The 26,968-nt window shown below is 42.4% G+C and overlaps 2 protein-coding genes across 2 annotated transcripts in view; both read right to left on the bottom strand.

Annotated features, from left to right (window-relative positions):
* Nucleotides 1-16,925, bottom strand: part of LOC134208949 (uncharacterized) — a 540,525-nt gene extending 523,600 nt beyond the window's left edge. Inside the window, exons 1-2 of the mRNA XM_062684917.1 lie at nt 15,669-16,925; nt 13,582-15,550 (exon numbers count right to left, since the gene is read on the bottom strand). Of these exons, the coding sequence (XP_062540901.1) occupies nt 13,582-15,550; nt 15,669-16,925 (3,226 nt within the window). The remainder of the gene's footprint in view (nt 1-13,581; nt 15,551-15,668) is intronic.
* On the bottom strand, nt 16,784-17,672 carry LOC134218502 (uncharacterized). Its single transcript, XM_062697598.1, has one exon. It carries the CDS (start codon nt 17,569-17,571, stop codon nt 17,131-17,133), a length of 441 nt encoding a protein of 146 aa, XP_062553582.1. The 5' UTR covers nt 17,572-17,672; the 3' UTR covers nt 16,784-17,130.
* Nucleotides 17,673-26,968: the final 9,296 nt, after the last annotated feature.

Below are 26,968 nucleotides of genomic sequence, written 5' to 3' on the forward strand. Positions count from 1 at the left end.
GTGGTGTTGGTGCTGAGGTAGTGCTTGATGAGGATGTGTTTGAAGTTGTTGAAGAATTTGTTTACCTTGGAACGCTTGTGACATGTGACAATGACGTTTCCCGTGAAGTGAAAAGACGTATTGCTGCTGCGAATAGGGCCGTTTACGGATTACGTAACCAGCTTAGGTCCCGCAACATGCAGACGGAAACTAATTTTGCTCTATACAAAACTCTGATTCTACCGGTGGCTCTTTATGGACATGAAGCATGGACATTAAAAAAGGCGGACCGGAGAGCTTTCGGGGTTTTCGAGCGAAAAGTGCTGCGTACAATACTCGGAGGGAAACTAGAAAATGGTGTGTGGCGTAGACGCATGACATGAGCTGTATCAAGTATACAAAGAAGAAAATATTGTGAATCGTATAAAATACGGCATACTTCTGTGGGCTGGTCACTTAGTGTGAATGTCTGAAGAAAGAATAGCGAAAATACTATTTAACAGAGAACCAGATAGGGGCCGGCGACTTCGTGGAATGCTGGCTGCACGCGGTGGAATCGGACCTGGGGACCCTGAACGTTCGCGGAAAATGGAGGAACATCACCCAAGACCGATGATTATGGAGCTCTACAATACGCCAGGCATAGGTGTATCGACGCTGTAGCCAACCAGGTACCCAGGTAGGTATCTCAATCATACCACATCGTTACATGGTGGGTGGTTGGTGTTGATAAAATATCGAAAACAAAAATGTGCATAAAAATGGCTTCGCCATAACATAAAGGTGGTAGATAATCAACACTGTTGTTAACATTTTAGAACCAAATCCAGATGCCGCACATGTCGATGTAGGGCTTCACTGATCCGCCTTCTCCCCTGGCTTACACTGATTCTAAATGATGCTCATGTAATTCTTTTAACTTTTATTTATTTGGAAGACTCATTTGCCGCAAAGCGTCTCGGAGCCGGAATCATGTTTTTGGATACAGTTTTTTATGATTCTTATAATATGTACTGCAAAAAGGTAGACGAAACACCCGCGGCGAACTATTAGAGAACCAGAGAAGAATAATTACAAAGGGTTTTCGGAGCTGTTCTAGAGACGTGTTGTTTTACTCGGTGGTTTGAGATGAAAGAGACCGACAGTCGCCGGATCGGTTTATTTAAGCGGTATCGGACCGCTTACTATAAATCTTTTTATAGCGTACACTCTCAAACATGTTTAGTACATTTGAAGTACATATTAGTCCTTCCTTTTTTCGAGTTAATAGTTATCTATTAATTAAATAAAAACAATTTCAAAAAACAATTAATTCGATCATTTAACATCAAAAATATTTGAATTCATTTCCATGATTAGAGTAGAGTGGGGCAAGAGTGCGCGTGGGGTAAGAGTACGTTTTCGATTTTTTGAAGTAATAAAAAAAGATAAACTAGCAGCACTGCATCAGTTTGACAGGTATTCTGGCCAACTATTATCATGTGTAATTGTAAACGATTTGAATAAACAACAAGGGAGATATGGAGTTAGATAACTTTTTGGTCATTTTGCTAAAAATAATTGGATTTCCGCAACTAGTATTTCGTTACCATATATACGTTCAATCAGGTGAACATTATACCATTTCGATAACCTATTGTATAGAGTACTTTATGGTACAGAACACCAATCCGGTTGGTTTTCCAAGAAGTCAAAACCGTTACTTGAATAATTTTTGGGACTGTGGGGTAAAAGTACGCAGGAACCGGTGGGGCAAGAGTACGCATATGAATCTTCAAGTTATGATGTCAAACCCGTATCTTCGGCCGAAATGAGACTTCTTCCAAAGCGTAAAGATCCACAACTAAGAAAAAAGGGACAGAATTCGAAATTATCACAAGTTTTTAGGATAAGTTGAAATAATTCGGTGTTAGAAAGGACTTAGCGAACAAAGCACTGAAGCGAAATAAAGAAATTGTATTAGGACTTGTTGTACACCTAAAAATAGTACGAAAACACAATTTCATTTAAATGATAATTTCGTTTAATCAAAAGAAACATTCATAAATTACGCAACGTTTAGCAGGGAGGGGCTGCAAGATGTGTGACGATCCATATAATTTTTAGAGGATTCATACAAATAGTGTAAGATAGGGGGAGGGGTTATGAAATAGCCAAATTTTACGTTACATGATTGGTGGGCTTTCTTTAAGGAAAATGCCTTTGTATACGCCACGCGAAACCTGATATATATTTTTACCTCTGTAGTTTTTTGTATATATAAAACAATGGTTTTTCGTATTAAAGTGCACATTTTTAGGACCCCCCCTTTAAGAGTTACGTAATCTTTGAACATTCCCTAATATATTAAACATTAAACATCAATTAAATGTTATTAGCTCTTATTTGTGTTAATATATACTTAAAGCACATGATTGGATAAATGCGTACTCTTACCCCACCCGATGCGCACTTTTACCCCACCGGTGGGGTAAGAGTGCGTTTTTCACTTGGCTTGCGATAAGGGTTCTACTAAAACGAATCTCAATAATTTCAATATTTTTTCCACTGGGTGACATAAAGGAAGAGTATATGAATCATCGACACTGATTTGATATACAGAAGCTTGCTTCATAAGGGCCACATGATCGATTGAAAACTAAGTGCGTACTCTTGCCCCACTCTACTCTACTCCGCGTTTTCTTCGAACGCCTCGGCAGGCCATCGAGCGCCAAATTTGCATCAGACGTCCATTTTCGATTCGGCTTAACCACATGAGATTCGACATCGCACAACTCGCACTCCTGGAAACTCCGTAAGGACTTCTCACACGGCTCGTCTTCTTGGATCGTTTCTTGCAATGGTGGTGGTGGTGATGGACCAGGGTTATCGACAGTACGATCGACATGCACCACCATCTTTCGCCGCACACGGCTGCCGCATCGTCGGTAATCTTAACTTGACTTCGATGCGCCGTGGTAATCATACCGTTTTCAATCTTAATCTGTAAAATATTTTTACAAATACGTTTACGAAAATTAGCTTTCAACCATTTAGACAGAGGGTTACTGTTTCTGTACCATAACACATCATCAGCCTAAAGGATCTTTACTAGGCGTTTTGTCAATACCGTTACTATATCTTGTCGACAATTCATCATTGCGGTATTCACATTTAGTTAATGGTACATTTTTATCGTTTTTGTTTAGTATTACATTAATCATATCGATTAACAATTTAAAATAATAACATAAAACATTTCGAGAAGAAATAAATCCTTCCATCGTCATATTATTTTTTAAATGTATTAAAACTAGTCCAATTAGATGAGGACTTAATAGAGGACCACTACTTGACATTCTGTCTGGAAACCCATATTTAGCAAAATATGCTAACAGCAGTTTTATCAATTCATCATGTTCTGTTCTATTTTTAATCCATTCAATTTCCATCCAATTTGAAAAGCCATCAACGTTTAATAAATTAACGTGATGCTTAAGGTAGACACAGTCCTGTTGTATTCTACCAAAATATATTGTGGAAGTAATCCATTTCGTACTATTCAACTGTTTTGGTTGCTCTGCCATAACAGCAGGAGCATCACAAGCATTAACAATCTTTTCCAAATCAGCAACTGACTGCTCCAATGGGAATCGCAAACAAATATCAGCACTATTATCCCTTATTGCATTGGGAACGTCAAAAGCTTTCCTATAGAGTAGAGTGGGGCAAGAGTACGCACTTAGTTTTCAATCGATCAGTCCACCAATCACGTAACGTAAAATTAGGCTATTTCATCACCCCTCCCCCTATCTTACACTGTTTGTATGAATACTCTAAAAATTATATGATCTCCACACATCTCGCAACCCCTCCCAGCTAAACGTTGCGTAATTTATGAATGTTTCTTTTGATTAAATGAAATTATCATTTAGATGAAATTGTATTTTCGTACTATGATTAGGTGTACAAGTCCTAAACCAATTTCATTATTTCGCTTCAGTGCTTTGTTCGATAAGTACTTTCTAACACCGAATTACTTCAACTTATCCTGAAAACTTGTGATAATTTCGAATTCTGTCCGTTTTTTCTTAGTTGTGGATCTTTACGCTTTGGAAGAAGTCTTATTTTGGCCGGAGATACGGGTTTGACATCATAACTTGAAGATTCATATGCGTACTCTTGCCCCACCGGTTCCTGCGTACTTTTACCCCACAGTCCCAAAAATTATTCAAGTAATGGTTTTGACTTCTTGGAAAACTAACCGGATTGGTGTTCTGTACCATAAAGTACTCTATTCAATAGGTTATCGAAATGGTATAATGTTCACCTGATTGAACGTATATATGGTAATGAAATACTAGTTTGCAAACTCAATTATTTTTAGCAAAATGACCAAAAAGTTATCTAACTCCATATCTCCTTGTTGTTTATTCAAATCGTTTACAATAAGGCAAAGACAAAGGTGCTGTTTGAACGAGATGGCGCCGCAACATTTTGAAGTAAAATGAATTTCCTTGTATGGACCAAATCATCCGTTCTCATTAACTACGCATCGCATCAATATGAAACCTAGGTCAAAAGCAACAAATAATTTTAGATTTTTGTTCCCACGACTTGTTTTACAGTTCTAAACAATAAAAGAGATTTCATTGTACCTCCATACTAAGTTCTAGCTGTATACTTCCAATTTCTTCAAGACTGTTCTCCACCTCGTGTGTGTGGAAGGAACATTGAAAGCTTACGATATCGAACAGCAGATGTCACTAGTGTATATGCAATATTACATTGATACAAACACACAGCAACACCACCTGTCGCCTGATAATGGAAATATTGCAATTATACCATCAGGTGTAGTGGATGTTGTTAACATGTTTTGAAAGGGCCTCAAGCGGATTTTTTGGTAGAATGCAACTGACGATCTCCTATTACACATGATAATAGTTGGCCAGAATACCTGTCAAACTGATGCAGTGCTGCTAGTTTATCTTTTTTTATTACTTCAAAAAATCGAAAACGTACTCTTACCCCACGCGCACTCTTGCCCCACTCTACTCTACTGGCAGGTCTTATATAATAATAATAAGGCAAAGACAAAGGTGGTGTTTGAACGAGATGGCGCCACAACATTTAAAGTAAAATAAATTTCCTTGTATGGACAAATCATCCGTTCTCATTAACTACGCATCGCATCAATATGAAACCTAGGTCAAAAAGCAACAAATATTTTTTAGATTTTTTGTTCCCACGACTTGTTTTACAGTTCTAAACAATAAAAGAGATTTCATTGTACCTCCATACTAAATTCTAGCTGTATACTTTCAATTTTTTCAAGACTGTTATCCACCTCGTGTGTGTGGAAGGAACATTGAAAGCTTACAATATCGAACAGCAGATGTCACTAGTGTATATGCAATATTACATTGATACAAACACACAGCAACACCACCTGTCGTCTGATAATGGAAATATTGCAATTATACCATCAGGTGTAGTGGCTGTTGTTAAAATATTTAGGAAGGGCCTCAAGCGGAATTTTTGCTAGAATTCAACTGACGATCTCCTATTATCAGCAGTATATATTTATTACTAAAATGATGATTATTCTGATAGCTTGAGATAAAATTCAAAACAATTGGAACTGCCATCGATCATTTGGCACCAGCACCAGAACAATCCAGCGACGAAAGTTCCGCTGATGAGGAACTAATATTGGATAGAGATATACGTTCTCCTAGCCCAGTTGTTCCGCCGATGAGGAACTAATATTGGATGGAGATATACGTTCTCCAAGCCCAGTTGAAATTTACTCATCGCCTGAAGACCTAAGTGCTCCAAATTTCGCAGTAACGGTGAATGAGTTAAAACTGTCATCGGGTTTTTGATTTTTTCGGGATACCATACGTTACCTATAAAGCGCGAATATTGGTCTGAAGATGACAATCTGATGGTGCCACTCGTAAAGAATGCTATGACTCGAAGTCGCTACTTGGAGATCAAAAAATGCTCCAATTTGCTTGGAAGCTTGGATGCTCATTATTTCGATCAGTTGTTGAGCCGCCAAGATCCTCTGAACAACTTTGCTGAAGACTCCATGTAGCTAACTAGTCAGGTTCTTGACGTACAGATTGATGTTTTATGCAGAAGAAGTTTGGATGCCCACTAGCGCCACTTCATGGAAAAATTCAGAACTATTTGGATCAGTTGCAGAGCCGCCAAGATACTCTGAACAACTTTCCTGAAGACTTTGTTGCTAACTAGTCAGGGTCTGGAGATGAAGATTGATGTTTTATGCAAAAAAAAGTTGGATACTCACTAGCGCCACCTCGTACACAAATTCAGAATTATTTGGATCAGTTCTTGACCCGCCAAGATGCTCTGAAGAACTTTGCTGAAGACTCCATGTAGCTATTGATTAGGTTCTTGAGCTGCAGATTGATGTTTTAAGCAGAAGAAGTTTGGATGCTCACTAGCGCCACCTCGTGGAAAATTTTGAATTATTTCGATCAGCTGTTGAACCGCCAAGATATTTTGAACAACTTTGCTGCTTGAGTCGCCACGAGTATCTTGGTCTTTGTCCCTTTCCCTTACTAACTGTTGATAATAAGATGATATCGATTGTAAATATCATTAAGAGTCTCGGCTCCGTTAAGTGTTATACACGCCTGAGCCTGTCAAATAAATACAATAGATAAACAAAAAAAAACAACGTTGCTGAAGACTCCATGTAGCTAACTAGTCAGGTTCTTGAGGTCTAGAGTGCGCTTTTTTTTATTTCTTTATTATTGAGACTTTCAGCCCAAGGCTGGCTCGTCTCGAAGAGTGATGCTGTTCACTACTCATTACTTGATTTATGTATGAAAAAGTTCAGTTTTCTCTGGACGCTTACGCCACCTAGTGAGTCAGTTCCGATTTAAATTGTTCACCATAAGAAAGATATTAGTTCATAGAACAATATTGACGAAGACATGTATAACTTCAAAGCTAAAACTTTCCAACAGATATAAAAAATGTAACTGATCTATAAATAGATCACTGGGCGTTAACGGATTAAACACCATTGGTTTTTTACCTCTAAATATTACGCAATGATGGCATTATCACTACTAAGTGGAGCAATCTATAACTTGTGATATCAGCTATAATATAAATATATGAGGAAAAATCCCAAAAACGCTATTTACGAGCTTCGTATACCTACCAGCAGAAGTCGCATATCACCCAATGCAACATATTCAACCACACTGTGCTGAACAACATCGATTGGAAAGCTTCCATGTCATCATGACCACATCACAGCTTGCAGCAAAGCAGTTCAACAAAAGCTTTCAAACTCACCACACATTGGGAAGCGCGAATCAAGCTCAGTGAAACACCTTCCGTTCCCATTCCATCATCCATGCTGTTATTTGTTGCACTCCTTTTCATCGCGAATCTCGATCGTTCGGTATTTTAAAAATAATTCAAAGGATAATGTATTTTTCTGAATGTCTTTTTGGATGCATAATTCTTTAGTAATTAGGGTGATCAAGATCAAAGGAAATCGATTAACGGTAACCGATCCGTTCCTATATTATACCGTTTGCTAAGCGTCAAAGCAAAGCAACAGTGGAGTATAAGTTCTAGAAAAGGAACAATATTATTATTTAATAAGGCCGATACAAATATTAAATTTATTTTATGTCCGACAGCTCTTGGAAAACACGAGGGGGAGGGAATAAAAAAACACCAAGGAAACGAAAAAAAGTCCAAAATAAGAATAATCGAATAAAAAATGGAATTTTAATGGAAAATGATAGCAAAAAATTTGAATATTTGTAATATATTTATGCAGTAATGAACTTAGCAGAAACTTTAAATAATTATTTCCTTTATTTAATTATTTCCGCAGTAATTTTAGTTTTTCTTTTTGGAAAAGTTTTTGCTGATGGACTCTAAACTGTTGAATCCATAACACCAACATTTTTACAGTACGGCTAGAATTATAAGCTTTTGTTTAAGTTAAGTATGAAGCTCAAATTGGATGTACTGGGGCAATGGTCAGCTGTACTTTTGAGATCAGAGAAGTGTTATCTGAACATGGATGTTTTATGAAGGTTCGGAATTGAAGACTTCCCGAACTATACGGAACAGATTGGTGAAGTTTGAAGTAGAATCGGTGAAGCACGTCATATCAGCTCGTCATATCATGCTCACGTTCTCAAAATTATTGAAATGTCATGCTATTTGTTAGCGACATATATACGGCCTCGGATAAACCCGTAGAGAGACCCGCCAGGAATATGCATGGATCAGCTGCGGGGGTTTCTGTATAGTCGAAAGGAGGCTATTTCGGCTCATGCACGGCGATTGCTACATGGGCGCTTCTCAATCCTTACACGATCTGAGATGTCTTATCAGGTGTCTGGTTGCAGATTTTGGTTTATCTTACTCCAAGTTACGATGCACTGAAAACAAGTCCATGATTTGGTCGATTACGATGTGAAATAGCACAAGAAGTATAATACATGCACCCTTGTCTCACTCTTGTACTCACTCACGATTATGTGGTCAATCAGTACCAAATGAAGGGACTCTTGAAATTAAATGACCTGCCCCAGCATGATGCAAAGCGTGACAGAATAGTTCTCACATGGTCGTCCGAAGCGGAATATGGTATACTGCCGTCGGAGAATTGTCAACCTTTCTCTATATCTGAATTAGGAGACGCTGTCAAAACTTGAAGAAGTTGTTGTAAGTTGTCGAGCCAACGTTTCAGCTGATCAGCATGTCGCGTCTTTATCTATCATCTACGGATTTGTCCTTGCTTCATTCAGGCGTCGTGAAATATCGAAGAGTAAATGAATATCGCCGGTTGTTGCAGGTTTCCTACCATCGTCAGTCGTCCTGCGCCCGCTTCTCATGTCTGCAGGCAGAAGCATTTGATTTACTTCTCAGACCCGCTTTTAGTTGGTACTAGTACTAGTAGTATTTAGCTCAACTGGAAATAAATCAGCTGATAACGGAGACGATGCCTTCTTATGTCCGTAATAACCGTAAGACATCGCGTTTGACTATCATCTTTTAATTGGCGACAACGCATTGCTTGGATTCAACGGTGTTAGGAAAAGCTCGGCCGACGAATCAAAATAGACCGTTCAGAAAATCCAGCTGTGAAGAAATCGTTCGTTGAAGATCTTAGAACTCGGGTAGTGGATGTTCTGGAAGGTGGCAGAGTAGAAGATAAGTGGGCAGTGAAGAATGCTTTTATCGTAATCAGCGAGAAAAACTTGGGTGAGCTGATCACTCAGCGAAAAGAATGGTTTACAGATATAACCCGACGGAAGATTGAGGAGCGTAGAGAAGCAAACGGTGAGGAAAGTGAAGAATCAGAGAAGTAAAAAAGAGTTCGTCAACGGTATGTATTCCTGTGAGTGAGAGTCAGGCGTTACTGCAGACAGGACAGGCGGGCATGGGTGAACTTTTTGACCGAGGAAGAAAGGATGGCTGCAGCGACCGGAGATTATTGCCTCAAATTGCTCTTTGACTTGGACAGCTGAAGTGTTGGTTCGAACTGAACAGCAGCTTCAAGTCTCAGCCAGTGTTCTTCAAAAACCACCCATCCGAGGTATACAATTTGAAGTATTGGCTAATGATCACGAAACGCTATATTAAAGGTTGTCCACGTTAAATTTCGGACACTTAGGTACTGTCCAATTGATTTGTCGCCATTTTTATCAATTTGGGCGTGTTCAAAACATCTAAAAGCAGCACATAAAGCAGACAGATTTAGCTGTCATGTAATTTGATCGTCTCAGTGGTTCTTATGTATTTTCAAAAATTGCCTGATGAGATGGGTGTTTGAAATTTAACGTGGACAGGCTTTAGTACTGCGATGCTCATTTATGCTGAGTGGGTTCAAAGGGCTGATCGTTTGCTTTTTTTTGCGGCGTCTAACCATCAAAGTCAGCAGGACCAGGTGGTTGAGTGTCAACGGTAACAGTCCCCCAAACTTTGCAGTAGCCGGACGATCGGAGGATTTAAATATCTTGACAGTCTGATATCAGCAGATAGCGAAATGGGGATCGACATGGAACCACGAGCTGGGGATAACTTTTCGAGTTATCGAAATATTTGGATACCCAATCGGATTGATCCACGCACCAAAGTTTGAGTGTACCACTCGATCTTGAAACGTGTTGAGTATATAGGCAAAGATAACGCAGATGATGTTTAAAATTTACAATTCGGATAGCGTGTGCCGAGCAACATAAAAGCCATCAAATACCTATAACAATAACAATACGAGAACATTGGTGGAAATGGTGGCCCACAATATATCTGTAAGCAAGAGTCCCCTTAATATGCATGACCTGATAGGATATAGAATATTTATGCCGATAGACATAAAATAAATTTAATATTTGTATCGGCCTAAATGATTTTTATTGTTTTTTGAAACCTTTTCAAATTTTAAAGCAACAGGGCAAAAACTGCGTTATTTATGAAAATCTATAAAAAATTAGGGAAAGGTAAAACAATGACTTTTGCAAGTAACACTGCTTGTGTGTGAACAGATTGTCATTAAAACTTATGAATTGAATAGCTAAAAATTAAGTAAATATTGTACCTTAATCGTCACGCTATATAATTATGAACTTTTTATTTAGCTAGTGTTGCTTGAGCATGTATGACATTGGATCTACAACGATTTGGGAGTTAAAGGATATTTTTCGGATGAAAAACGATTAAAGCAGTGTTCAATATTAACTTTTTGGTATTATTTTTGGAGTAGAACACTGTTAGATGGGGACTTCTTCTGGACCAAACGAAAAACTGTTGTTTGTTAGAAGAGCATGAGCGAGATCTTAATCACACATTCGTAGATTGGGAAGCTCCTGCGAATAAAACATTTAGAATGAGGAGGGAATTGGGTTAGTAATGGTGTTATTTCCTCAAAAGGTTATTTAGTCGATCGATTTGGTTAGAGCATTTTAACAGGTGAAGATGATCGCGCTACTGATGATGGATGTGGGTATGACGTTTAAGCACATTCATTTCGATTCGCGTATGAAACATTCATTTGAAGCAAAACAAACGTGAAAAGCAACAACCGTAAAAATATTTGATGAATTCTTTTCGTTCTATTTACTTATCTAAGTGTAGTTATTTCAAATGATACAAATGAGAATAAAGCAACTAAAATAACAACCCATAAACATTTTCTTGACATTTTATTTAAAGTGACCAATTAACAACGAATAGAAATATAAAATTTTCCATTATTATCTGTAGTACAGTATGCTTTGCTTAGATATAGATCGTTAACCTTCTTGGCTGTGTTCAGAATAGAATCATCTTTCATATAGTTCATATTAAACAGATAGAAGTACCCAGCGTTCAGCATCCTTAGCTTCTACTAATGTACACTGAAACAAATATATACTTTACAACGGTTATAGTAACTATAGGTTCTTCCTATGTAACATTTTACGGCATGTACAAAACAAATAATAACTTGAAGTAGATTCGATCGGTAAAACTATTTTATCGCTAAGCTTGTTCAATGAAGTAGATTTGTGATCGTCTGTTTCAATGTGTCTGGCTAGTGGGTTCTAGCGTACACTTAGTAAAAATCTAGAAGTACAAAAGAAGAAAAGGTAGGCAGAACGGTTTAACGACGATTTATTAAAGTAGCGATATAAGTGCTAGAGTTTAGTGGTAACATTATATGTCTAAGTTCAATAAATGTAGTCATCAAAAGGGTAAGATTATCATTTCATTGGCACATGATGCAGTCTAAAAGCTAAATTTTATTTGTAAGGTTTTTTTTTGCGAAAAACTCGATGCGCAGAAAATATAACAAAGCACTTAATGAAAATTCTATCATACAAAATATACAATTTACAACATTAGATTGTGGAATAAGTCACGAATGGAAAAAAGTAAACAAGTGATTCTTAGTTCTAAATTCGATGAAGATTTTCTTGCTAACCGTCGCAAAAATGAGGTCAGAGTCAATTTCAATTTCACTCACACTCGCACGCACAGCAATTCTACGCAGTCTAAAGTAGACAGAAGCAAAAATTTTGGATTCCTCCAGAGTCCCGATTGTCTCCGCGGGAGTACTCCAGTGCCGGAGGTGAGGGATAACCGCTGGAGCTGGATTCTGTAGTGATAGCAACTACAGTGCGGGAGAGAATAGAGATATCGAAAGAAGTAAAGTTTGGTACATCGCCAACCGGTTACGTATAGCGATAAGCACAACATAGAACGGAGATGATCCAAGAAAAGTTAAATCGTGCAACAAATTCGTAATGGAGAACGACATCAAAATTCCTAAAATTTTCCTAAATCAGTTGGATTGGCGACGCAAAGCAGCAATCTTTTTTCTTGTATATCGACTTCGATTTTAAGCACACATTTACGAAAGCACACGGACTAAATTTCACTCTCTAATTGATACTAAATAAGCTAAGCTGGGCGATGGTCTTTTCCGGAAAATTAGAGATAAAATTTGTTCACTACACAGTGACACACAAGCGGGTTTGGATTGTTCGCGGCTACGCGTGACTTTCCATCAAGCGTAACAAGCGTAGTTTGGGTTACATAAAAAACGTCGTTTATCGGAACTTACATTTAAGCAAGTTGCGCAAGCGTTTTCAAAGGCGGGCGGGGTATGTGTGCAAAATAATTTGGGTCTTTAAAAGGGCTCACTCGCTTTGGTAACGCTTCAAATAGGTAAGTGCGCGAAGTGAGCCCCTTTGCTATATAATGGCTGCGTACAATAAACACTTTACAAAATCATCAGTGCGAATAATGTGATGATGGCAATGATCAAAGCAATTACAGTAATGTAGTCAAAGTTACTATTGGCTAAGCCGTAGGTACATGCTAGCACTACATGCTGCGGTTGAACGATGCTATTGCTGCTTCGCTTTCCCTGGCTTCCGCTCGGTTTGCTCGATCCACTGGGCTGACTTCGACCGTCGTCGGGGCGATCGTCGTTGTTCGTTCGTCTTCGTAAACTCGTTTCGTCTTCGGTGGGTGTAACCTTCTCAAACTCGTCAAGTGGCTCAACCCTAGGGTCTTCTGGTGCTGTCTCCATTGTTGGCACTTCGGCCGCTTCCGATTGAACTACTTTTTCTATCTCAGCTTCCTCGCACCCATCGACGTCCTCAACGAAAATTTCCGGAATCTGTATTTCGCTTCTGAACGCATATCCGGCATCGATCTGGATCTCGTTCACGAATGTCACGCGCCGTTCCGCTGCGAACTCATTGCCGAAATCGGTGAGGCTCACGTTTCCAGAATCAGTTGTAGTGGATTCTATCTCCGGATTCGTGAGCTGCCGATTGCCTTCGGCACCGGTAGCACCGTCGAGCTCGCAGCAATCCAGCTCAAACTCGTGCAGATCTTCCTCGATCGTATCCAGATGGGTGCCATGGGTAAAGCTAGCAGATCGATAGAAACTATCCAGTTCTTGGTATCTAGTGTTAGCGCAAGTAGTGACAGTATTTGTGTTTGTAGTGGTGTTATTAGTGTTGTCAGTGTTGTTGTTGGTAGCGGACACACCATGCTGATCGGATGCACACAACAATGATTGCTCACTACACGCATTCTCGTGATGGGTGATGTTACCTGTCGGTGTTGGACTTTTGATGCCGAAGATCATCGCCAGCTCTTCGGAAGAGTTGTATTGCGATTCGATATCCGACGGCGAACGGCGCACCAGAGGTGACGCACCAGTCGCTGCCCCTACCGGAACCGGAATAACCTCCACCAAAGTGGAATCAGCTGCTGGCTCGATCGAGCTCTCCGCTGACGATTTACTGCCATTGGACTTTAGGCATTCACTCGACGAGAGCAAATTGCAGGACGTAAGGTCTGACGACTTTGGGAACTGTTCCGTCTCACTCGATGATTTACGGTCAGTCGATGTCAATGAAGAACCACGAATATCACTCAGTTCTAAACTGGATTCTTTACTATATTTTCTTCCCTCGAATGCTTCCGTTTGGTTTTCCAAAGGCACTGAATTAATTGTTATCTGCACATCATTTTCAATTCCACACTCCCTCATAATCAAATCAATCTCCTCTTCTGTACTCTTCTTATCTGAATCAGACTCCAACGGATTAATACTCTCCACCAAGCTCTCATAATCCCTCTCGATTGTAGACTTATCTTCCTCCTTCACCCCACCAAGCTCATCCAACTGTTCCTGACATCGTTTGGACAGCTTTTCGAACGTCTCCTCGCCATCGATTTGTGGCGCCAACTCCTTGATCAACCCCGATAGCACCGATTTCTCCGGTGCTTCCACCACGGGCTGCGTTACCATCATTACTCGATTGATCATTCCATGGCACAACATCGCCGCATTGGAGGTATCCTCAATATCTTTGACTAGCTTCTCCTCATCCAACTGTTTCGGTGCTTCTACCACATTTTTCAACATCTCCCGACAGTTCTTTGCAGCTTCTGCCACTTGGTCGATTTCGGTTTCATCCACCTTGACCGACGATTTTCTGCTGCCCTGTCCAACTGCGATCGGTTTATTTTTCGGTTTTGTCTCGGGACTCGTCCCGCTGGATACCGACTTAGTTTCCTTGCGCAGCTCTGCCAAATCCATGCCCAGTTTCTCGCTGGTATCTTTCGCTTCCTGCGCGATTGCATTCAGGATATCTTCAAATTCTGCTTTGTGCTTCGCCCCTACAATCACCGGACCATCTCCGCTAGTCTTTGCAGTCCTCTGAGTCGGACTGCTCGGTGTACTGCTGCTGTCAGAAACCTGGGATGTTCCCTTTTTCGAGGATTGTGACGATTTCAACGTCGAGGGAAGATTGAACACCGCTCCGCCGGTGATTTTTGGTGAACCGCTCTTGGCTCGAGAAACCGCACTTTGTTGTTCGAACTTTTCCAAAGACTTCTTCGACTTGGGTATCACCAAAACATCCGATGGGGTGTCTTCGACTTCCGGTTTTGTTTGGGTGACCTGCTCTATTCGATGGTAGTCATCGAGGTTGCCACCGGAAGGCTTGGCTGCGTCCCGCTGAATCAAGTTGTAGATGTTGGAGGCAAGGGAGTTGTTCGTTGCCTTGTGACTGTTGCGCTTTCTCTTGACATCTTCTACGATGCTCGCGTTGAGGGGTTTGTCCTCGATTGAGGCTTCCGTGGCGAGATAGCTTGGTCGATCTACAGTCTGGGGGTGGTCTTTGTCGCGACGCAGCTGTCGGAACGCCAGATCGTCCGATACAAGATCGGGAGAGCGTTTCGGAATGAAACGCGATTTGTTCTGTTTGGCAGGATGAGCACTCAGATAATCCGTATTAGGGGATGGCGGGATTGGTCCGATGGGAATACCGAAAGGCGGTTGAACCTCCAAAGCTTTAAACGTTTCGTTGGCTCGTTTTCTTCTGCGGAAGTTGACGTCGTCCAGTTCGATGTTGGGTTCGGATTCACGACGATCGCCACTGTCGTCTTCCTCATCGTAGTCGGAGGTAGGCAGTTGGTTGGCGATTAAATAGGGTAGGAGTGGGAACGTCCCGCAGTTCTGCGCGATCGAGCAGATCTTCGTCACTAAGTCGAAGGCTCTTATAGATGGCTTCTAGTTCGTTGATGGCATCTTCCAAATTGGCATTCTTCTGCTTTTTGGATAATTCTTCCTCCGAACAGGAGTTGCGCTTGTGAATTCCTCGGGTGGGTGGAGGCGGTGGACTTCTTACATAGTGCACATTGGTAGGAGTGTTGGAGTCACGTTCTGCGCTAAACTTGCGATATGTTGACGTAGGAACGGGTGCTTGTGTTGACTGTGCAATCGTTTTGGCAACATATTCTTCATATTTGTTTTTGGGAGGCGAACGGTACTTCTCCTTAGGGGATTCCTGAGCTTGCCGGAGGTATAGCCGGCCATTGACCACATTGTGCTGATCCTCATCGGGCTGATCGCCGCAGATGAGGTTACTTAGCTCCCTGGATAAATCGTGGTTGCGACGGTTCATTGCTTCCAGGGCACGAGAGCTGGACACTGAGCGGGAGTTCACACCCGGAACCTGTTGTCTACGATCAGCAGCCCGTCCCCGTCGTTGAACAGAGCTTTGATCTTCTTCAATCTTCCGCCAGAAAGCGGACGCGGATTGTTGGGGAGTTTTCGAGGATTGCTCCTGGGGTTCTTGTTTGAGAGGGCGTGTTCGCATGTAAGCCGTAGTTCCGTAGATTGGCTGCGAACTGGTCGGAGCTGCCTGTTGCATCTGTTGTGATGGTTCATAGGGTTCGAATGTCCGATCTTGTATTTGAATTGGCTTGCGTGATCGAGGCGTTACGTCCGTTACATAGCGGTACTCGTTTGGCCGTTTGGCTGTTTGATGCTGTTGTTGTGGCTGCGCCTGTTGCAGTTGCTGCGCATGTTGCTGTGGCTGCGCATGTTGCTGTGGTTGATGGTGATGGTGTTGGTGGTTCGGATGCAGAACTATGTAGCCCTGGTTAGGAGACGGATTTGATTGCTGTGGATGTCGGGAAATGTATCGTTTCTGTGTCGGTTCTGGCTGCACCGAAGCAGGCCGTGGTGGAGTCACGGCATGCATGTTTATAAAGCCTTGAGGGTTAGACGGCTGTTGTTGGAGAGTGATGTTTGATCCCCAGAGCCGATCATCACTGGTGCATTTGCCGTTCGGTTGCCAAATGTTTCTGTTTTGTTGAACGTTCATCTGGTAGCGATCGAAGGCGTAGGAAATAGGCCGAGCATCATTGGGATGCCCAATTGTGAGCCTACGCTGCGGATCTCTTGGAGGAACTGGTGGAGGACTTCGGATTGAGTCCCTCATGGAATTTGCTTTACTTTGAATGTAGAAACTGTTTTCATACGTAACCGAGGGGTTAACCTGGAATACTTGTTGGGGTTGAGCATAGGGATTCGGAGGATGGATGTGATGAGGCACATTGGTGAGACTAGAGGAATTTCTGAGACTGGGGTGTGTCCCCATTGGGTGACCACGTCGGTGAACGTTGTCTACTGATTGAATGCTTCCGTGAAGCATGCTGGGAGAAATGGGCTGCGTATGCCAGCGACTTACGGGACTACCTTCGCCATCTTTTGACATTCGCTTCAAATATCTTTCAGTTCTTGCCGAACGGGACTTCCTGTGTAGAACCACCACTTTGATTTCCCAAGCTATCATCGCTCCTGAATCAGGTCATGGATGATGATCTATGTGACCCTTGATCGCTTTCTTCACCCTCCTTCGTTTTTCCACGGTCCAACCGTGATCCCCTTTCCATCGAACCCATCGAAACTACATACTTATCGATCGAGTTAACGCTATCGCTCTCTCTGAAACCGTAACTATTGTTGTTCTGATTCTGACTAACGACTATGTGATCGAATGTTCCCAATTTGTTGGATCGCTTCTTGCGATTCTTCCCATTCAGCGTGCTCGTCTGCGATACGGCTTGCGTTCGGTTGCTCTTCAGCGGCAGAAAACCCGCCTTTCGATCTTCTTCCGAGCTGGAGTCGTACTCAAGTTCCTTCTTTGACTGCTGTTTCCGACGGAACAGATTCCCAATAGACCACTTTTTGTCCTTGCCGTCCTTGGTGGCACCGTTACTGTTCTTATTTGAGACCTTGTCCATGTCGCGCTTCTGCTGCTGCTGTTGTACGTGCAAGGTTATGTCCTTTGGTAGGGGCAACTGGGGCCTCCAGGGCGAAGCCGTCTGAACAGTCTAAAAGTAGAACAAAAAGTGAAGGAAAATTAATTAGTGATTGATTGCATGGGCCTATGTGGTGGGGAAGTCGCTGTATAGTGCAGTAAAATAGAGAAATGTTAAAAATGTTAAATGTTTGCAATAGCCCGGATGGAAAACGTAACTTAAATCGATTTCAATGGTATTTGTTCTACGTAAATGAAGTCGATGTTCAGATCAGCAGCCGAATTCCGGTCAAAAAATCTCTTGTAAGAAAAGAAATTCTCGAAGAGATTTTCAAAATTTTCTTATTTTGGAATTCCGACGAAAGTGTGGAAGAAATTTTTTGACAGATGAAAAAGAAAACGAGAATTTAAATTTCTTCCAAATTTTTGTGGGAGAAATTGGATAAGAGATTTTTCTGGGATGAAATTTAAAGGCATAAATGTGTCTTTACTTCCCATAATGAGTGTGAAATAATGTGGGAAATATTCTTGGTCCCATCCATTGTACGTAATTTCCACTCACGATACATACTCATGCAATGGAAAGCATAGAAAAACTTCCAATAAATAACTATGGAAATGCTAAATAGAACGCTAACTGGTTAAATCAGGCCAAACTTTCCAGTTGCAAAGTGTAGCTGCCATTGTAAAGGAAGAAGAATCGAATTTGATTGATTATTTGATTACAATTTTATCAAGGCAAACATTTCAAAAACAACCAAATACTTTAAATATGTATCATGGTTTGTGCATAACCAACTATCACAATACGCAGATTTCAAAAACAAAGCTAAAGCTAAGCTAAGGCTACGCTGAGGCTAAGCTAAGGCTAAGCTAAGGCTAAGCTAAAGCTAAGCTACAGCTAAGCTACAGCTAAGCTAAAGCTAAGCTGCAGCTAGCTACAGCCTGAAGCTAAACTAAGCAATAAACAAAGCTAAGCTACAGCTAAGGCCTGAAAGTTGTAAAAACTAAGCTACAGTTAAGCTTAGCTAAGCTAGCTACAGCTAAGCTACAGCTAAGCTACAGCTAAAGCTTTCACAGCTAAGCTACAGCTGTTAGCTAAGCTACAGCTAGCTACAACAGCTTCAAGCTTTTACAGCTCCCAGCTAAGCTTCAACTAGCTACAGCTAAAGCTAAAGCTTCAAGCTAAAGCTAAGCTTAAAGGCTACAGCTAAAAGCTAAGCCTTTAAAGTTGGCTTAAACAGCTAGCTACAGCTAAGCCCCAAGCTAAGCTTTAGCTAACTGCTACAAGCTGTGCCAGTAGCTACAGCTCAAGCTACAACTAGCTAAGCTACAGCTAAACTGACTACAAGCTAGCTAGCTAAAGCCGTAAGCATTCACAGTTGCTTGACTAAAAGCTAAAGCTAAAGTTGCTTACAGCCACATTAAGCTAAAGTTGTTGCTGAAGCTACAAGCCTGGCTAAAAAGCTAGTAGTCAAGTGTTAATGTTTGAAGGTATATCTTTATGTAATAAATTAGATGCATTCAAATTTATTTTCTGTGTTTCTGAAATCATCATCTGAAATCATCGACAGCAACTGTTGCTGTTACTGCATATTCCTCATCAATATATTTGAATACTAATCATTATCTATCCCTTCATTATTTCGGTAACGTAATACTTTTACACGTTTAAACAAACTATAAGTGAATTGGGCTGAAGTCACTAAGATCGAAGACACCGAAGTGAACGTGTAACACCTTAATTCAATTCACTTGGCAGACAGAAAAAAGCTGAACATATTCAACTTTTTGGCAAGTCCATTGAATTCAACTGGAGTTGTTCAATTCCACTTGCCCTGTCAAAAACGAAGCATATAATAATGCTACGTTTAGACAAAGCAAAGGAATTGAGTAAATACTTGAATCGAACGTAAGAATTGAACGTGTAAAGACCTTAATTCAATTCACTTGAACGAAAAGAAAGCTGAACATAACAACTTTTGGCAAGTCAATTGAATTCAACTGAGTTGTTCAATCTAATTTTGCCCTGTCAAAACGAAGCATAAGCGAAAGCAAGTTTATTTTCGATATGAGTGATATGTTGGTGAATAATCCAGTATGTGCATATAGTTGTCAAAGACATCTGAGTGGAAAAAATGAGAACTAATATTTTTTAGTTTTTCTTTCATAACTTCAGTCTATCGGAATGCGGGTATGAAGAGAAGACGATTTTTTGGAAAAGAGAAAGAGAATTTATAAATCTCTTTTATAAATAAATTTTCAATTTTTTCTTGAACCTTCGGAATTCAGCTGCCAGGGATGCGAATTATCAATCTCAATGGACTGAATTTGTTGGATATTGATTACCATTCCTCTTCACACTCACTTCCAAGCAGTGAAAAACTGAAAATGGTCAGCAGCAACAATCAAAGATAAAAGTAAACAAAAAGGATATCTCTTCTCATTGCACAGATGCACTGACAGTCTATTCAGTTCACTCGCTGCTGTGAATGCGACAGCCCCTATACATTGCATGTGAATACTACCATGAAAAGACAATGACAGGAAATTTGTGTCGAATGATCATCAGCTTCAGCTTGTTGGCAACCAGTTTGCTAAGCTACTTCGCTCCGTTCTGACTGAAAGGCACCGTCATAGGCAAAGAGGGCAGAGAAAAATACAAACAAAAGAATCACACTCAGCAGGCATTGTTGATAAATTGCACCACTGGTTCAGATAAACCGCCGGCCTTTAAAATACAAGATCGGGCGGAATATGATCCTATGATTTGATAATTGGGAACATAGCAAAAAGGCTGTAGTTCGATTACGCATCAGAGGGTGAAGGGGCTGTCTTTGGCATAAATAGGTTTTAACATCAATGATAAATCGATAACCGAAGCAAAACATTGGAAATAGAAAACTATTATTTGTTTATTTATTTATAATTATTTATAATTCATCTAGCTTGTTAAATTAATAAATATGTATATATAAGCCAGGTTCTGTACATCGGCTTACAAACCGGGATGTGGTGCAAATGGGATGGTTATAGCCAAATAGAGTGCGATAAAATCAATATGAGCAGCTGGTTCTCAACATTCTTCCTGGATGCTGGTTCATTGGCCCTAATGAATTCCAAATGTTGCTCTCAAATCCGCGATTTTGGTTTTCACTGTTCAGGATGTGTGCAGAAGTGTTTAGATGGCAATTTTCCAGATACGTGGAATATCCAGAAACTAGTCGCTGCTGCTCGAACAGGAAACGCCGAATCCAGCATCATATAGTCCATATTTTGCTGGATAAACTGGGGAAGCTTCTGGAAAGGGTCATCCATCAGCAAACACACGTTACAGAGGAATGTGACTGGATTATCGGAAAACAGTTCGGATTCCGTGAAGGCAGATCGACTGTGGATGCAATAAGGACAGTAATGAAGATGCAGAGAGGTCCAAGAAGAAGAGGCGGCAATCGATTCCGAGTAGTGACGACTAACGTTAAAATTAACATGCTAGCTAGGAAGCTATGTCGCAGCACTGCATGGACGCGAATCCCCGACTTCTTGGGGATCCCTAGAGCTACTTCCTAACCGGATTCTGGTTTACTACACTTCAGGGAAGTCGAATCAGGTTACCGGCGTTCTACAAAGGTCCATGCCTACGTTATGGAATGTGATGTACAAAAGGGTGCTGACGCTAAGAAGTTGCCAAAGGTTTCAAACGATAATCGGTGAGTCACTGGAGGAGGTTGAAATGCTGGTGGCGAAAGCGACCGCGCTGTAAAACCTGTATGATGGAGTCAGCTGCAGCTGGTTCACCCCAAACGGAAGTGAGGCTGGTCAGCAACTGCGTAATCCAGCGGATGGAATTACCATCGGAGGCACGACATCCCGTCGGTGCGGACTCTGAGACATCTAGGTGTGAGGATTGACCCGTTGAACTTCAACACCCGTGGACTTATTCATTTCGGCTAAAATAGTCATGCGTTAGCAAGTATCATCCGAACGTCGCGTCCGAAAGGCGCAGTGGCTCTTCTAACGACAGTATCACCTCGTACTAAGGTGCGGAGTTTCAGCCTGGGGAGCGTGTTTTGCCTAATGGCCATTCGAGTCGCGAGTGTGTACCGAACCATTTCGTCAGGAGGGTTTGCGTCGCAGGATGATTCCAATCTGCATAACCCTCCTGGAGGATTCGAGTGCGACCAACGGAGATACCAAATGTGAGGAAGGCTGTGAGACTGGACTCTGTGGTGAATGGCAGCAGGAGTGGATAATTGGATAATGGAAGGTGGACATCGGCTCATCTCAATATAGTGCGGTGAACAGGGAGCATGGTGAGGTGAACTTTCCTCACACAGTTCCTGTCCGGACATTATTTCCGCCATAGCGTGTACCAACGATGGAGATTCCAGAACACTGGTATTCGACTGCCCGAGGTTTGCGGAGGCACGTAGAAGAATCCTGCCATAAGGCGGACAACATCAGAGCAGATGTGTGTTATGAAGGTACTGGTGGTAAGCAGAGTCGTGACGCAAATACTGTTAGGCGCTGCGAGCGTCGATGAAGAAGGACCAGCAAATAAGCGTCGGTTTGGAGGAAATCCAGCACAGTTAGCGGTGTTTGGTCTCCAGGTCGTCAGGCGCCAGCAGACCGGAAGTTTTCTGCCAACCGGAATCGTCGGACCGACCTCAGACTCGAATCGCCTACCTGCTGAAGAAGAAGAAGGATGCAGCGCCAGTGCGATGTCATCCACCACTGCGGACCGGACATCTCCCCTGAAGATGAAGTCGGCCCAATGCGCGAAAGCGACCTGATAGCCGCCGGTTGTCGGGTCGGGCACCATCAGTGCGGAAGTTTGCTTACCGGACTGGTGAGAATCTGACGCCGGGAAGATCAGGAGGATTCGAGTGAGAGACAGCGTGGATGGATCTCGCAAGCCAGTCGTGAACTGTGCTAACCTGGGGTCGGAAATTTCGAAGGAGTGCGAGGCAACGACCTCAGTTAGCGCTCACTTGCCGACCAGTCCGATTGTATCGAAAGAGCGAATTTCGGAAGTCTTCACGGACTATCTTACTGTACTAATCCGTTTACTATCGTAGTTTTGCTATCCCGTTCACCACGTCGCCGCGTTCCCGCGATGCCGCGCCAAAATACGCTTCAATTCTGCACAATTTCGAAACAGCTTTCCACTGAAGAATACAAATTCATCGGAATAAACGTCTGCACGAAAAACGTTCTTCTCCAGCCAACAAGCGCTTGCGTACATTCTGAGGTCACCAACCTGGAGCTCGCAGAGACCATCGTAAGACAACACGACAACAAACACGAATTTATGTTTGAGGAAAACCACACAAGCTGCAGTATGATGGAAGATGGACAGTAGAAGTGCGGCTTTACGATCTCCAACGTCAGCAACGAGCAAATCGCGAGTTTCTCTCCGCGTCGGAGACATCATCAACGTTCGGATCTCCTGTGGGATGAACGATCCGCTTCGGTGTGTAAGACTGTGTGCGTATCCCTAGGATGGTAGTAAACAGAGCATCCTCTTCATAACTATTCGCGGTGAGGGATACGGCGGTGAGTTACAGGGACAAAGAAGAACGTGTCTACACTGCCAAGAGTTTGCTACATGTGGGATCCATGTACAAAACAAAAAACTGCTGGTGCAGAAGCTCGGCGGATCTATCATATGCCAACGTTGAAGCAACCGCTCAAAAAAGAAACGCAAAGCCGAACAACTAAAACGTCGGAACAACCGAGCACGAGTACGGCATCGAGAATGCTGCCAAACCGAGCAGACCGAGTGAGAATGTAACCACCTACCGCTGCACATGCATCCTTCAGTACCTGCCCGTCGCAGCTTACCATCCAGATAGCACCGACCTCATTCCCGATCAGCACGACCAACGTCTGCACAAAGCGGACGCCAGGGACAACTCGCGACATCGCGCAGCTCAACAATCGCCGTTTACGTGCAGCGGATCACCTCTCCGGGAAAAAGATGAAACGAAGACGATAACAACGAACACAGCCGAGGCTCCGGGATGATTCGCAAAGTAATGGAGCACACCAGCGTAAATATCGAGCACCTCAATATAAACACTATAACGAACACAGCAAAATAAACGCACTCGCGACTTTATGTATAACCGACCTAACGCAGATTTTCCTGCGGGAAGTTGAAAATGAACTGTCTATCCACTGCTTCAATGTCGTCTGAACGTAGATCGCACCAGGAGAGAACGAATAGCTCTGAAAGAACACATAAATTCTCACCATAGAAAAAAGCTTGGACGACTGATCGCATTGCGTGTACGCACACAGTTCTGTGATATGTATGCATCAGGTTAGACTCTTCGTGCGGAGCGAGGACGTTTTTCACTAACCATCGCTACCTCTTCGGCACCGCACGATCACATTATCCTGAGCGGCGACTTCAACTTGTGATTTCGATGCGACGACGGTTCTCCGGCCCGCTGCAAATTCAACGCGCTGTTTGCATATGGCTGCGACGCTGACCACGTGATCCGACACACACAACTCTTCGTCCAGGCTCGATCTGTCAGTGATGAAGCGTCTTCGAGACCATCAAAGAGCAGCGGTTCATGTTTTCTTTTCGGACCAAAGCTGTAACTGCGAAGATATGCATTCCCCTCCCGGATAGAGAACATGGACATGCTGCTGGTCTCTCCGTCCTCATCTTCTAACGCTGCGAACATCATCGAACGCAAATACGATGGGTATTGGACTCGCCAACGACGCACCTCCTCGTGGATATCGGTATTACGCACGAAGCCGAAATCAAATCGTTCTTCAGTGGAAATCAAAATTGTCTTTGACAACTTTCATCGCGACACTCGCTTTGAGCTGCTCAGACATGCATACGATCGCTACAACGATAAAACATGCTCATACTATCAAGCAAGTGAAGCGGAATTGCTTCTGCTTCAGCGTCGTTTTCGAAATGTTCTGCCAGATAAACGAAATCACCGTTCCGGCGAACCGATCTCTACATTCCAGCTCGGAGCGAACAAGAAACTCAATGACCAGCTGCAAAACGAGAAGGGACGAACATCAACAATTCGAAGGAAGAGACCATATGGTGGAATCTTCTGAGCTCTACAAACGAGAGACGGTGGAAGAAGAACCGGAGGAGGCACTTTCCGTGCGAGAAGTCATCCAGAGCAAGACGAGCTAGAAATGCCGTACCATGAACGACATCCAACGAGCGATATTCTGCTAGCCATCAAAACAACGCATCTAAAAATCCCCCGGACCGGACGGCCACACCGAGCTCCACACGAACGTTCATTTATTCACCGTAGACTGAATTTGGTGATGAATGAACTCTGCGTTGAGCAACTGTTGTCGGTGAGTTATTGTGCGGTAAAGAAACAGGCGCAGGGAGACACTGCTCGCTCGTACAGACCCATCGCGATTAACTTCGATTATAAATTTTGTCACGAATTCAAAACATCGTCTGGATAATGTACTCACACCAACAATATCCTGACTGCATCAAAATACTCAAACTCCGGAAAAAACATCTTCCAAGCAACTCAGCTGTAAAAGAATAGAGTTGCTGAGCTAATCAACAGAAGAACCGCCAAGCTGGTTGATTCGACGGGACCATGCATTCGACAAGAGTGGACCGAAATTTTTTTTAAAACAATGCAGGTTGGCATCAATAGGTCTAGTGGATCTTCTCTCCAACATAGAACAGCATCATCATCTGATTGCTTGATTAATCGGTCATCGCCACACCCTTTCGATCGCGGTCGGTGCGCCAAAGATCCCTTTCCATGCACTTTTTTTGTTCTCTCCTTCACCCTCTGCAAAGCTGGAACAAGTGTGGCTGGGGACCTCATTATTTACGCGAACGATATCACCATGATAAGAGTGTGACAGAATCAACGAAATGAGAGGTTTTGTTTGAGCGTTTCGAACGTGTGGCTGAGCTCGCCTAAGAAAAGCAAAAACAATACAATTGATGTGGTAAAAAATTTCCCTATTTGTCCGTGGCTTTTGACCCCTAATTAAAATTCTCAGATAATATTCCAATTCGATACGAGAAATGGTTTCATTGAATTGGGATACTCTTGCTGACTAACTTCTCTCCGGCAAATCTGGCTACATTCCTACGCTTTCTAACACTACTACGAGACACCCTCTACTCTATGCTCGAAAATGTGGTACATCGCTGCACAGCTGGCTCCAGACAACCATACAAGCTGACAGCACACTATGCGAAGATTCCTTTTTCGCGGGTGCTTGCAACCGTCCCCATGCAACAACTTGCTCGGGACAGAAAGACGGAGGATTGGGCTTCATCTGCCTACATTAAGCCTGATTCTGCTCAACAGACATTTGACTGAGGCGAGTCCCTTCACACAACCATCTAAGGAATCAGAATGCCTACAACAGACTCACTTCTGCACCTTTTAAAATTGATTCTTAGCATGCGTCTAACCCCATTTTACGACAAAACCAAAATTCAAAACCACAAGCTCAAAATTTCTCGGATTTTAAAGCAATCTCTGTTTCGATCCAAATTCCTAAGTTTTGGAACGAAGGTCAATTTGTGTGAATGACCATGTTCCGGATATATCCAGGAGTACTGGGGTTACTTCCTCCCGAAAAAAATGATCACTGAGGATCAGACGAAATCCATGTGCGACATTCAAACTTCATGATTTTGCAAAACATACACTTGAGATATTTCGGCGATTTTCGATCAATTGGCCACCCTCATTCCAGGGCCTTGTTCCCTGAGGAAGGCAATTTTCGTTCAATCTTGGAACCCATCTTGCGACATGTCAAACTTCATGATTTTGCAAAACAGTACTGGTGCATTTCGCCTTTTCAGTCGAATTGACCACCTCCGGTACTTCCAGCCTGGTTCCCTAGGAAGTAAGCCAATTTCGTTCAATCTTGAACCCATCTTGCGACATGCTCAAACTTCTATTTTGCAAGCAATCTGGAAAGATTTCGGCGATTTTCGATCGAATTGACCACCTGCAGCTATTCGGCCGTGTTATGGGAAGTGGGCCAATTTTCGTTCAATCGGAACCCATCTTGCGATGATCCAAACTTAGCAGTTTTGAAAACAAGTACACTGGAGTACATTTCGGCGATTTCCAGTCAGTTAGCCCCCTCCGGTAACTTCCAGGGGCCCTGAGGTCAATTCGTTCATCTCTGAACCCATCTTGCGACATGTCAACATGATTTTCAAAAAGTACAGGTACGTTTCGGCAACTTTCGATCGAGTTGACCACCTCCGGTACTTCGAGCTGGCCTAGGGAAGTAGCCAATTTTGTTCAATCTTGGAACCCATCTTGACATGTCAAACGCGATTTTGCAAAACGATAACGAAAACATTTCGGCGTTTCCGATCGATATTT

This window comes from Armigeres subalbatus, chromosome 2 (genome assembly GCF_024139115.2).
Source record: "Armigeres subalbatus isolate Guangzhou_Male chromosome 2, GZ_Asu_2, whole genome shotgun sequence".
NCBI classification, from domain to species: domain Eukaryota; kingdom Metazoa; phylum Arthropoda; class Insecta; order Diptera; family Culicidae; genus Armigeres; species Armigeres subalbatus.